The sequence below is a fragment of the Larimichthys crocea genome, chromosome I (assembly GCF_000972845.2).
Source record: "Larimichthys crocea isolate SSNF chromosome I, L_crocea_2.0, whole genome shotgun sequence".
In the NCBI taxonomy this organism is placed as follows: Eukaryota; Metazoa; Chordata; class Actinopteri; family Sciaenidae; genus Larimichthys; species Larimichthys crocea.
Genome location: NC_040011.1, coordinates 29,997,790 through 30,010,953, shown reverse-complemented (window position 1 = coordinate 30,010,953; position 13,164 = coordinate 29,997,790). Strand labels below are relative to the sequence as shown.

The following is a 13,164-nucleotide window of genomic DNA, read 5'->3' as shown; positions in this document are numbered from 1 at the left end:
TAATCATTCAAATTTGGCTGAGGGGTTAATAACACTTTCTATTTCAGTCTGACAAACTCAGAACACATTCATTCTTACTTTACATGGACTTTAAGTTGTCTTTGGGCTGAATAAAACCTGTGGAAGAGGGAGAACATTTTAGAAAGAGCTATTCCCTAAAGCATCTCAGCACTTAGTGAAAACCCAACTTTAGCCACTGTCAGCTTTGTCTGTTTTGTTTACAGTTATTTTTCATAGTGCTTAATTGGATCATTGTTAGGTTTAAAACCTCCTCTATCATGATATTGACGTCAAATGTCCTGTTTGCTCGCTGACCTGAGTCTGATGTCTCTGCACTGGTTGCTCTACCATGTGACTTCATCCAGACACTACAGCTCTGCCTCCTGCTGGACTCTTAGTGTAGCTGTTGGCTATTAAAACCAACATTGTGCCAACATTGCAGTAAAGTGATTTTTTAAGTATTTTTGGTTGTATCCAACATATGAAGTTTCAGGTGCTCTGTGTAGTTGATGAGAAGAACTAATTAATTTAATGTAAATGTGCCATAATAAGTGATGATCTGTGAAGGTTCATGAAGGGAAATATGTACTTTTTTTTTGTTTTGTTACCAGTATGTTTATGTTTGAGGTTTTCCTGCAGTGCCATGACATGGTGGTATAAATATGCAAACTCTTCAATATGCTGCTGCAAATAAAATGTACCTTTTGATATGAACTTTAATAGTGAAGTAAAGGGCATTATTACTTTTTGATATTTACTTCCTGTTGCTGTACTTTACTTTCAGTTTTAAACTGTCATGTGAAAAATGATGTACTATTACAGATGGTATAAAATAAATACCGTAAATAAAAACAACTCCAGGAACTGTATGTTGTACACCTTCACATAAAAAAACATCCAACTATATTAAAATAAACTAGTGCTGTCAAAATTAACGCGTTAATTTTGTCGATTAATTTTAAAGAATTAACGCGTTAAAAAAAATTAACGCAATTAACGCGGTTTTGTTTACTTCCGGTGGCGGCCGCCATTTTGGATGTGGCAAAGTAGAGCTTTGTTTCCCAGATATATTAGTGTGTGTGTGAATGGGTGTATAAGAGGCATTAACTTAAAGCCCTCACGGAGACTGCGCCCTGGGCGGTCGCCCACATTGCCCACAGCTAAAACCGGCCCTGCTTGTTTTAGTTTACGGGCAGATCTGCCACGTCCAATATGGCGGACACGTTAACGTATCGCAGCAACGGACCAACCTGCTCAGTGAGGCGTCTGTGTGTCTATGATCTATCCTAACTAAAGGAGAGTCTGTGCATATATGTCTATGATCTATCCTAACTAAAGGAGAGTCTGTGGTGTAAAGATGGATAAGGACGGACTTTTAGGGGGAACATTTCATTTTAAAAAGTTGCCCGACGGTTCGTTGGACAAAAACAAGGCAATTTGCACAGTTTGCAAAGCCGAATTTAAATTCCACAGAAGTAACACGACTTTAACATATCACCTCAAAGCAAAACACCCAGTCTGCACTACAGGAGTGTGGCACTCCTCAGTATATTTCCTCATTCTGGCTTTTTTCTGTTTGCACTGTGCATATGTGCACCTTAAGCCAATAACATGAATGAATTTCATATACTTTATCTGAGTTTATTCTACATTAATTTGATCATTTTACATAAATAAATATTCATTATAAGCTTCAGTCTCAGAAAAATGCATTTAATTTATTGATACATTTATTGATAGATTAATCGTGATTAATCATGATTAATCACAGAAATTTTTGCGATTAATTAGTTAATTTTTTTTAATCGATTGACAGCCCTAAAATAAACATTTAAATACTGAACCCTGATATCCTCCTGTGTTTTTCCAGTGTTTGGTTTACTGTGTACTTTGGACTGACTGGTGCATTTAATGCAACATCAGCTGCACGTGGTTTTATTGTCAAAATGTATTGTTAGAATTTGATTTGCATTCATAATAAGCAGTTATTGTTTGTCATGTCTGTTTTAGATTAGGACAAAGATTGAAAGTCACTTTCTAGTGAGATAGTTGAGACCTTGACATTTGAAAATTATTCTGACATGCTCATTCTTTATGTCCACCAAATATTAAAGCAGGAGAATAAATAAATCAATATCATTACTAACAAGGACAAATTAAAGGGACGTGACAGACAGACAAAGAGGCTTTAAGTGAAGTTGCATTATAGGACATTTTGGGACTAAAAATAAAGATATCTCTCTGGTCATCCAACTTAAGGTTGTTCAATTCTTTATTGGGGAAATAACTCTTGGAAATGTATTAAAGAAGTTTGAAGTATATATTTTACTGCCCTAAAATCTACATCATTGGAAGAAATTAAAAGAGAGGCACTCGTCCAAACAGAATACCGCTGATCAAAGGCTTTAACATGAATCCTCGATAAAGGGAAGCTCCACTGATTTAATACATTAATATATATTTACTAGTTTTGGGGATCACTGCTACATTTTGGCATGTTGTAAGTCGCCTATGTGGCTCCAAAGGCCTCTGATAAATTATCTCAAGTGATGTCACTTGAGTCAGCGTCAGGTGAAGCTGAAGACAAGTTTGAAGAGTTAGAAAGAAGTGAGCTTATTAGAACTCTGTAGCCCTTTACTCATTTCTGCTTGAGGCTAGCAGATACCAGCATAACAGACCCGAATCTGAGACCAAACTGTCACAGGTTACGTTGCATTATGGGTAATGTAGGTGAGTCCAGCAATGTTTCAGAACTGCAGTGTTATATGAATTAAGAACTCTTTGCATGAAATATCTGAATGAAGTCCAGACCTGCAGGATTCACTGCAGCCTCAGAGACCAGTCTGGCGTCTCCAGTCATCTCTCACACCTGAGAGTCTTGGCAGTCTGCGTAGGCGTTACCATGTTGTTACAGATTGCGGTGGCAAGGTTTCACACGGGGGAGAATCGTCTGAGGGGGGAAAACTCTGGCAGGGTTTAAACCTGAAATAACAGGGACACTCCTCCACAACAGCCTCTCTCAAGTTCTCTGTACACCTGCTGTGTGAGAAAACAGCAAGCCCAGAAAAACTTGATGCAACTTTATATAGTCTGTCACATCCAGTGTGTGTGTATGTGTGTGCAGGGAACATGTGCATGGTGACAGGTCCTTTCTTTGCATCTGCGTCATTGATGATCACAACCTCAGTATCTCCGTGATTTTATACAGCCTTGTATAAACAAGTGTATGACAGAAATAAGAGCGATGGCGTGGGGAGCGGAGGATAAAAATAAACCAGTCTGTTAATGAGGTGATTTGTTATGTGTTGGGTTTTTTTTTTTTTATCGCTCTGAATCTGTCACAGGCACTGAGGATGTCTTTATGACACACAGATTTGACAGGCTTACTCAAAATTAACTCATGTCTGTTCTCTTTGACTGAAGCAATAGGAGAAAAACTGTAACAGCATCAGTTTATTGGCCTCAATGAGCTGGTGTCCATCTGCTGCACAAAGCTGGTAGGAGGATCTTTGTTTTTGTTTGCAACTCTTTTCAACTTTACTGATCACTAAAGGAAAATTTGAGTGTTACAGCAGCAATTACATTTCAGATAAATACATTTGAACTGGTTAGAGTATAAATAGAAATTAAGGTCTAGTCTAGAAAGTCTAGAAATCAAGACTTTGACCAGGGCAGGGCGAGATCTGGTCAAGACCAAGACCAGACAGTATATATTGTACTTCGCTAACTAACATAGGGCTAATATTTGTCAAATTACTTTGGCCTTGCAGCCTTCTCAGTGAATGTCTTGCAGGATTTACAGACTGCAGTGTGTTTTCTTTTGGAAAATAGCAGTGCGTGTAAAGAAGGGCAGCAAAGGCTAACAGCCATTAACAGAGGCAAAATTTTAAATAAGAAATAAGTTATTGGTGTCATTTGAAGCAGGAAGGTTTTATATTTATATTTATATTCATTTCTTTTTTTAATGACATGCTTCATAATATACTGAGTTTAATTTGTTGGAAGAACTTTGCCGCTGTTGGCTGGGAACCTTGACCTGCCCTCTTTATAGTTTTTCTGTGCAACGGAGGTGTTTGCTCTACTTACTGTAAAATAACTTTTTAAAATCCAATGGTATTTTCAGTTCATTTTAAAACTGTGGCAAGACAAACTAGACATTATTAAGTGAATGGTATGGAAACATTAATGATATCCCCACAGCTTGACTGGTCTTGAAGAGTCTTTTATGTCCAAAACCAAGACAAGACTGAGACCTTCATAAGAGGTCTTGTGACCAGTCTTAAGACCAAAACCAATCTGTACGATAAATTTGGAATTGTGCATAATAATTCGGAGAATGAATCAGTGCAAGTTATCCATTATATGTCCATCATCCATTATCTATCCTGTCACAGAATGAGTCTCCTCTTCCTGCACAGTGGGGAGTCATTATAGACGATAATGGCAGTGGGCAGTAGTCCTTTTTACACCCACTAAAGCTCTTATGGCTGAACTGAAAGCAAGAAAGTCTTGAGTGTCTTTTGCAGAGTTTTTCTTGTTTGTGTTGAAGGTCTGTGGAAAGAGGCTTCTCTGACTTTTGCCTCAGCGTGTTTTTTAAAACCGTAGTAAATGTCAGATACGTGTAATTTGAAATTTTATCCGTCCCAGGATGATAGAAAGAAACGTGAAAACGACTCTAATTAGAGCCTAGAGAAATAACCCACATACAAAAAATGATGAATTCTGACTCCCACATTACAATTACCTACGATTTTGAGGCCTTTAAGAACCTTAACAGGCGTGTATTTTAATTGTTTGTAAAAATGAACTTTACACACAGAAGCGTCTCTTCTGACCCTGCAACTAAATATCAAATGATTCACTATCTTGTTCACAAAGTCTTGTCAGACCTTTACTGTCCCAAATGACACCCACATTTTGTCTGATTCATACACTTGTGCATAATCTCACACTGTATTTATTTGCTTGGAATTGAGACATTGAGATTTTTAGTACTTGACAATGATACACACTGGTTTACTACAGTATGCAGTCACATTTCAGATCAAATAAAACCAATTCTTCATACTTCCTTCACGGCCTGAAAACGTGAGTAACCGCCATGTGCTGAGAGCTATATGTATTAGATATGGGTGGGGAAAAATGTGCTATATTTCCTTGTAAAGACAATAAAGTATCTATCTATATCTATCTGTCTGTTGTGTTTCACATGAAAATATCTCAACGGTGCTGCTCAAGTTCTCTGAGGGGGCAGGAACTTCTAAAAGGTCAACTCGAGACAGAAAGCCCCCAAAACACTAAATTTGTGTTCAAGGTCATCTTTCTCTCCTGTCAAACCTGATGTTCCCTACCCAGCGGGCAGAAACACACTTTGTCCACACACACAAGGTTTTCGGTGCGTGTTTATGTGTGAGTGGGGTTTGGGGGGGGGCGAGGGTGGGGGTTATGATCAGAGTCAGCAACAGGATCAGGACATCTTTGAACATGTTGTGTTTACACCAGTTCAAATGCCAGTGTGCCTGTGATTCACTTTGACACAGCAGAAGGCATGAGAGAGAATGAAAGGGAGGGGATCAGGGAGGGGAGATGTGTATATGTGCGTGTATGTTTTTCCATGCATTTAATTCTACTTAGGCTACATTACACACACAAACACACACACACACCCACAGTCTCCCTGAAGATGGAGTCTGTTCAATGAGCTGTCTGCCACCCCCAGTATTATCCCAAGGCCAAGAACATTGTGATTATTATATTCAGGCACACACACACACGACCTTATCTGTCCCAAAGTCCCCCTGTGGAGGCTACTGATGCCTGATTGATGAGCTGTCTGCCTCCCCAAATCACTACAACAGCCAAGAAACAGTTTGATTCCAGACGCACAATTTATGCCCCGCACTGCGCTCACAGCTTGGAGTTACAGATGACCTTCAGTGGAGCAGGTTTTGTTGAGTGTGTACACTTGGGAGCAGATGATGTGCATCATGGTGGATCTGGCCATGACCTGTGCCATGAAGGGGGGGACTAGTGAGTAAACGTGGCCCACCCCCTTACCCTGACACGATGAATTTCACGTGCAGAAAGACCTCCGTGTCCCCTCCTACACCCCACCCATGCTGAGCTTCTGCATCTTCCCCAGCGCGCACCGCAGCCAAAGTATAATTAGACAGAAACTGTGACTTATTCAACGACAGTGATCACACAGAGTTGACAGCTTCCTCTATCACATCTTCAGCGCCATGCTACTTCTGGCCACTCCAAATTTTTGAAGTTAGAAGAGTATTTTTTTTGGTGACATCCGTAACTGGAAGTACAGTGTGTATTGTACTGAAATGTGTCAGTGGTACATCTCTCCTCCTGAGTCCATATGCTGCGTTAGATCATACCGCTCCACCACTGGGTTTCCCTTTCATGTTCATCTGTTGTTCTGATTTGTAGGCGGCTCTGGGCTTCAGTCCAAACTGGCCTACACTAAATGAGGCAGATGATTTGTTTGGCTTTTAATGCCAAATGAGTTTTTCCCGCCTCCTTTCCTCCTCCAACCCCCGTGCGAGCGCATGTGCCACGAGCCACACAAATACAAACACCCCTGTTGACCAGGAAAGTCAATTTTCTTATTTCTTATTATGTTGTCACCCAATAAACTCCACCCCACCTCCACTCTTCATCATCAGGTTGCTTCCTCTCACACTGCTCTTTGTCTTAATGATGAAAAAAGAGCGTCAAAGCACTAAAAGAATATTCAGGGTCTCTTTAAAAGATGTTTCTTAATGCGTAAAAAGAAATTTCATCAGATGCTGTAATAATCTTTAATTAAATTGAGTAATAATTATGATCTGAACAGACAGTGGTGTTTTTTTTAGGCAAACCCGCCCTGCCACTGCCTTTCTTGTCCTTTCCTCCGGTGGATCTCACCCCTCCTCCCGGGCTGACGTAGTGAGGATCCTCCGCTGCCCACGGGTGTGGGCGACCAACCTACCAAGAGTATAAACAGCTTCGCGGGACTCCGGATCATCACTGCTTGAAGCCGCAGCGACACGGTCACCAGAGCTGAACCTCAGCAGAGATAGCAGCAAGCAGGCACTTCTACGCCGCTCAGGCTAACTCGCTTTCGGCTTTGGTTCGAGATGGAGACTCGTCGGTCCTTGAAGGGCTCCAGCGCCCACAATGTTAAGAGTGAGTACCTCTTCAGATTGTAGTTTGAGTTTTTGATTTTGCAAATGCATTTCTGTGATTTAGTTGGTTAGCAGCTTGTCACTCAGTAGTGGGCACTTGATGAAGTGTTTTGAGGAATAATTCAATATTAAACTTTGAAATCTGTAATATGTCTATGTTGTTTGGGGGGGGTATCAGCATCTTGCATGGCTGTGGAAACCTTTTGCTACATTTATAAAGTTTGTTATGCTTTTACGCACTTCCATTTTGCATAGATCCTAAACTGTTTAGCAAAATATTGTTCAGCATCCATTTGAATTTTTTGGAAAAAGACTGTAGTGCGCACTTTTGGGCCATTTTAGACAACGATTTGACAACAACAGCTCTAGATGAAGTGTGAATTTATGTAATATCGTCATTATATGTGGACACGCTTTTCTTTTGGCGCTCTACTAAAGTTTACCAAAACCCCAACTCCTTTTACGCACGGAGATATTTATGATGCACACACCACCCTTAACTTTATTCCTTATCTCATGGCCACTTTAGGGTAAATAAGACTTGGAAAGACTCCAGAAAGGTGTCTTATTGCACCTAAAAGCTTCAGTTCTCCCTCAGCGTCCAGCTCAGTTAATAGTCCAACTTGTTAAGAGGTCAAGAGGTGAGCCACTGGAAAATCTTGCGCACAGCAGATGAATGGGAAGTTCATTATTATTTCATGCATGTACTTTTCCCGCCGTGGCCACTTTTGTGCGCCGTTATCCGAGCTGTGCCAAGAACCTGTTGCAATATTGATAAGAACCGAAACTGATCCGGGTCCGGTTGCTGGTTTTACGCGTGCCCTCTGCGTGGTAAACCTCTCAACGGAAACATCATTTTGATACCCTGAGAACTAGGAAACCGGGTTAATTAAATGCAAAGAGGCACGCGTGATTTACGTTTATTGTCTTAAACATCTCAATGGGAGATTTGTTGTGCTTTTCGGTTCTAAACTTCTGAAATCCAAAGTTATGTAACCTTGTCACAACAGAGACCTATGTAAAGTGATCCGGTGTATATGAATGGGTGAATGATTTCTGTAATGTTCTCAGGTGAATTATAAATGTCCCCCAAAAGTTCTGGGAGCCATCAACAAGTCAAGGGTGAGAGCACAGCAGTGTTAAAAAGAATCACTGACAGCAACAACAGGTGACAGACAGTCAGTAAGAAAGACTTGTGCCAAAAGCTGAAATCAATCTCTCTTTCTTTGTCTGTACCTCTGTCACACACACACACACACACACACACACACATTTTGTTCCTGTTCTTATCTTGAGAAATAACGTCCTCTGTCTCTTTGTCTCTCTCCAGGTGGACTGTGTCTTTGGCTGATTCTATGGCTGGTGGTGGTGAAGCCGGGCGGGGTGGGTGCATGCCCCAGACTGTGTGTGTGTTACCCTACGCCCATGACGGTCAGCTGCCAGTCCCAGAATCTCACCATAGTGCCGGCTGGTGTACCGTACGACTCTCAGCGTGTTTTCCTGCAGAACAACCGCATCACTGAGCTTCGCGCAGACTCTTTTGGTTTTGAGACACAGGTAAAAATGGCAGCGTGTGTGTTTGCATCTGTTTACTTCCCCAGATTTATTTGCAGACAGTCTTTTATGTGCAATAGTCTTTTATGTCTCCATCTTATGGTAGTATTTTCTCCTAATCCTGTGCAGGTGCTTTGGCTGTATGCTAACAACATCACATGGATCGAGGCTGGAGCTTTCAGTAACCTCAGGGTTCTGGAGGAGCTGGATCTGGGTGATAACCCACTGCAGCGCTTGGAAGGTGGAGCATTCAGGGGCTTGGAGAAGCTGCAGAGCTTGCACATGCATCGCTGCAAGTTGGCCGCTCTCCCCCATGACCTCTTCCACAAGTTGTACAGCCTGCAGTTCCTCTACTTGCAGGTAAACCCAGCACACATACAAACAAAATACAAAAGATACATATTATGTGAGTGTACACACATGATGTTTGGAAGAATATGATGGAAATTTGCTTTATGGGCTTTTTCAATCACTTTAGTTGCCAAGTTGCAGGCTGCACACCCACACACTATCACTTTAGTTGCCAAGTTGCAGGCTGCACACCCACACACTCGCTTTACTCTGCATAATGAAAGACTGTTTTAAAAAAAGGTCAGTGAGTTGCCACAGCACACACACAAAGATGCAAACTAAGAATATATATAAGTTAACACTCAACATGAGTAGCTGCCAATACATAGAAGCAATTATAATAATCCACTCATTTGCTCTCAGTAACAGTTCTAGCTGCAAGTCATTCGGAACAACATGATTCAACATATCTCTCAGTAGAAACCTCACTCTTATTAGTGCACAGAAAAAAAGACCAAGACCTACTTTATTCTTTTAACAGACCTACAGCCAAATGACTGAAAATGATCAAACACTCTGACAGGGCATTATTTTATCTTATTCATACACAGTAGAAACAAATAGCTTTGAAGTGCAAAGGGTAAAACAAACTCTGTAATTCATATTTTTGCCACACATTTTCAAAGCTCATATTTATGATTTCCTCCTTTTCAGGCAGTCCCTGATTTCTGCACACTATGAAAATGATCTCATAGAGAGTTGTTGTCAGATTTTTGGCAGCTGCTAGTGAGATCTCAGCTGTTCTCCTTGAATCCAGCATTTAATTGGACAGCAAATCTCTCTCAAGATGACCTTTTTCTCTCCCACATTCAGTGTAGTTTCAGGCAGTCGAAATGAGCTGTTTCCTCCTATCATAGCTTATAGTACTCACTGGTGCAAATAGAAATGCTGGACTTCAGTGATTTCTAAACAGGAAATGGGAAAACATGTCACACTTATGGCCAAGAGCTTCTTATCAGTTTTATAGCATCATTAACTTAGCTGTAAAGTATCTAAAAGTTAGCATTTATTGTACAGCTTCACACAGCACTAAATCCTCTTGTGTTTTGACTTTGCTCCAGGAGAATCAGCTCCACTTTCTGCAGGATGATCTGTTCTCAGATCTGGTCAACCTCACCCATCTCTTCCTGCATGGCAACCGCATCCGTGCCCTGTCTGAGAATGTGTTCAGAGGCCTGGTCAACCTGGACCGTCTCCTTGTCCATGACAACCGCATCAGACAGGTCAACCGTCGGGCTTTCCGTGACCTTGGCCGTCTGACTATCCTCTACCTGTTCAACAACTCCCTGGCCGAACTGCCAGGCCAGGCCATGAGAGATGCCCAAGGTATCCAGTTCCTCCGCCTCAATGGTAACCCCTGGTCCTGCGGCTGTGAGGCTCGCCCCCTGTGGGAGTGGTTCCGCAAGGCCCGCATCTCCTCCTCTGATCTTATGTGCACCTCCCCATCCCAACGTCGTGGCCAGGACCTCAGATTTCTTCGCGAGCTGGACTTCGCCCTCTGCCCTCTGCCTGACCCTGGCTCTCTGGCTGGAAGCACCACAACAACCTTCAGCACCAAGACCCGCTGGTGGTTCTCCAAGAATAAACCTGCAACTTCATCCAAGGCATCGTACCAGAAGAGCTCAGACACAGTGAAGGCCTTCCCTTTCTCTGCCGTCAAGCCTCAATACCTCCCCAAAACCCCTTCTGAAACCATCTCCTCCAAGTATGAACTGTCAGAGGATGAGGTGGCGCTCCCCAAGCTGGACCAAGAAGAGTACTGGGCCAATTATGGTAACGAAGATGCCTCCATCCGCTGCTTCGAGCTGGAGTGCCCCCCAGGTTATGATACCTCAGCCTTCCCTTCATCTTCCTCCTTACCCAGCACCTCATCTCTCCTCCACCTCCTCTCCCTCTCTATAGTAACATTCTCCATCCATTTCCTTTTTGGCTGAACTCTCCTCTCCTCCACACCCCTTTTTCTCCTCAGATTTCTCCCCCTGCTCTTTCCAACTCTAACAAAAACCTGGATCTTGATTCCTTTCAGTTGCCTCCTCAACTTGCAGGGGGTACCACACTGACACAAGAGACAGGCAAGGCAGCAGGGAGCTGTTTTAAAGAGCAGATATCAGTTGATGTGGCGCAGGACAAGATTTCAGTGTTGAAGTAGCTGCTGCTAAATAGTACAGGCTTTAAAAAGCCTCTGAAGGTACAAAGGCAGAAAACTACAACAGCATCATGAAATGATAGAAACACAACACAACTCACAGACAGCTGGTGGCGTCTCCAGGTGTGTTTTTTTTAAATATATATATATCACAGCTGTTAACAATGCAGGCGTTGTTACTCATCTACAGCTATTTTCTAGATCAACCAGTGCTCACCATCCAATCACCACTGACATTATCCATCACTCATTTATTTATTTATTTTACAAAGTTGTGATTAATTAATGACAGGTGGCACTACCAGAAGCAGGAGAAAGACATAGATTAACAAAGATGATGAGAGGACATTAAGGAAAAGTAAAGAATCACATGGAGTGAGATTTAGATATTCATCTCAAGGCAGAAAAAGATGAGAGCATCATTAGAGCTGCCGCCCAGAGCGACTCTCCTTCCTCCTCCAGATTCAAAATCTTGCCAGAAAACCACCACCCACACTTGTACATACCACACATCAACACTGTACATACACTCCTTGAAACAAAATACACTCTGTATTTTAGACTAGGTGGATTTTTACTTTTTATTTAAGTACCAGCTTGTGGTGATAGAAGAGATTCTTAGATTGTGAATGGAAGGCAAACAAATGTAACAGGCCCTTTATGTTTTCCAGTCTTGTCTCTTCCTTGCTCAGACAACCAACAACAAAAAAATCTGGGAAATAGATGACTACAAATGTATTTTTGATTTTTATGTGTGTGATTCAGTTTTTGTTGTGCGAGTGGGATTAGACCATTATAGATCAATAACCAAAGTCCTGAGACCAGTTTCATGAGGTCTCTTCTTAAAATGAGTGCCTGTGTGCATGTGCCTCTTTTTTTGTGTCTGTCTGTTTGTTAGTCTGGATGTCCAAACTGATCCAGGACAAGGTAAAAACAACACCGGGGTTGAATCCTACACAGCTCTTTGTGTAGTTTGAAGTCTCAGGTCTCTGTCCTGTTGGCTCCTGTTACATTACACTTTAACCTGCAATTTGTCCACATCAGTGTGGCTGTGCACAGATAAACTCACGTGCACCCATAACTGTATAGTTTCAGAAACATGTCAGAATCTGTTAATGTTTTGTTGTTTTACTACTTTATGAACAATTTTAGTAAATCAGAGGATTTCATCTGATTTCAGTGACATATATCTGTATTTTATGGCACTACAGGTCGCAATCAAGCTGTCAGAAAACCCAGCCCTCCCATATTAAAGCTGTACTTTACTATTTAACCTTTCTAACTCTGTGTGTTTGAGATGAGTATTCACTCTGCAGTCTGTTCAACACAATACAAATCCAACCTCTTTGTTATCTGCATTATTCGTGATGGTCTTGTGGTCCTATATGGTCCATGTTGTACAAATCAACCCGAACTATAACTGTGAGTTTCTGCATAGAACATGAAAGATACTGTGATGCTATTAGATTTTTCAATGGAAAAAAAATGTTGAGAAAGTGTTTTGCTTTATTAAAAAATAAATAAACAAACAGAAATGTTCTTTGTTGTTTCACTGTTGTCTTTGCTTGCTGAGGATGCCACAAAGGATAAAAGATAGTAGTAAAAGGTAGTGAGCTGGCCCAAACACAGAGTATACAGATAATTATAGATAATAGAAACTCTGACATATCAAAGTATAAAGGTGATGGTAGTGTTGTAACATTTCATTTACTTAGTTTGCAGGAAATATTTTATATTTTGACACTTAAAGCACAGGATGTATGTATCAGTATCATAAGCTCAGTTTTTAATTTTGACATCTGACAGCTTTTATGATCCTTGGAGTCAACAGTCAGGGAAAAAAGTTTTAAAAGAGGTTCATGTCATAGTTCTTATGTCAAACCTCTTAGAAAAAAGAGGAGGTGGTATTTGCTGTGTGTGTCGAAGCAAGTGTGT

The 13,164-nt window shown here is 41.3% G+C and overlaps 1 protein-coding gene across 1 annotated transcript; it reads left to right on the top strand.

Moving 5' to 3' along the window:
• Positions 1–6,887: 6,887 nt before the first annotated feature.
• On the top strand, positions 6,888–12,736 carry rtn4rl2b (reticulon 4 receptor-like 2b). Its single transcript, XM_019274419.2, has 4 exons — positions 6,888–7,179; positions 8,509–8,735; positions 8,862–9,092; positions 10,145–12,736. The coding sequence occupies exons 1-4, from the start codon at positions 7,131–7,133 to the stop codon at positions 11,015–11,017; spliced, it is 1,380 nt and encodes a 459-aa protein (XP_019129964.1). The 5' UTR covers positions 6,888–7,130; the 3' UTR covers positions 11,018–12,736.
• The last annotated feature ends 428 nt before the right edge of the window (positions 12,737–13,164 follow it).

What these genes read in the sequence shown, in the direction of transcription:
- rtn4rl2b (XM_019274419.2), top strand. Translation starts at nt 7,131, where the DNA reads ATGGAGACTCGTCGGTCCTTGAAGGGCTCCAGCGCCCACAATGTTAAG. An exon ending in CAGCGCCCACAATGTTAAGA is followed by an intron (nt 7,180 to 8,508) that starts GTGAGTACCTCT and finishes GTCTCTCTCCAG; the next exon opens with GTGGACTGTGTCTTTGGCTG. An exon ending in TGCAGTTCCTCTACTTGCAG is followed by an intron (nt 9,093 to 10,144) that starts GTAAACCCAGCA and finishes ACTTTGCTCCAG; the next exon opens with GAGAATCAGCTCCACTTTCT.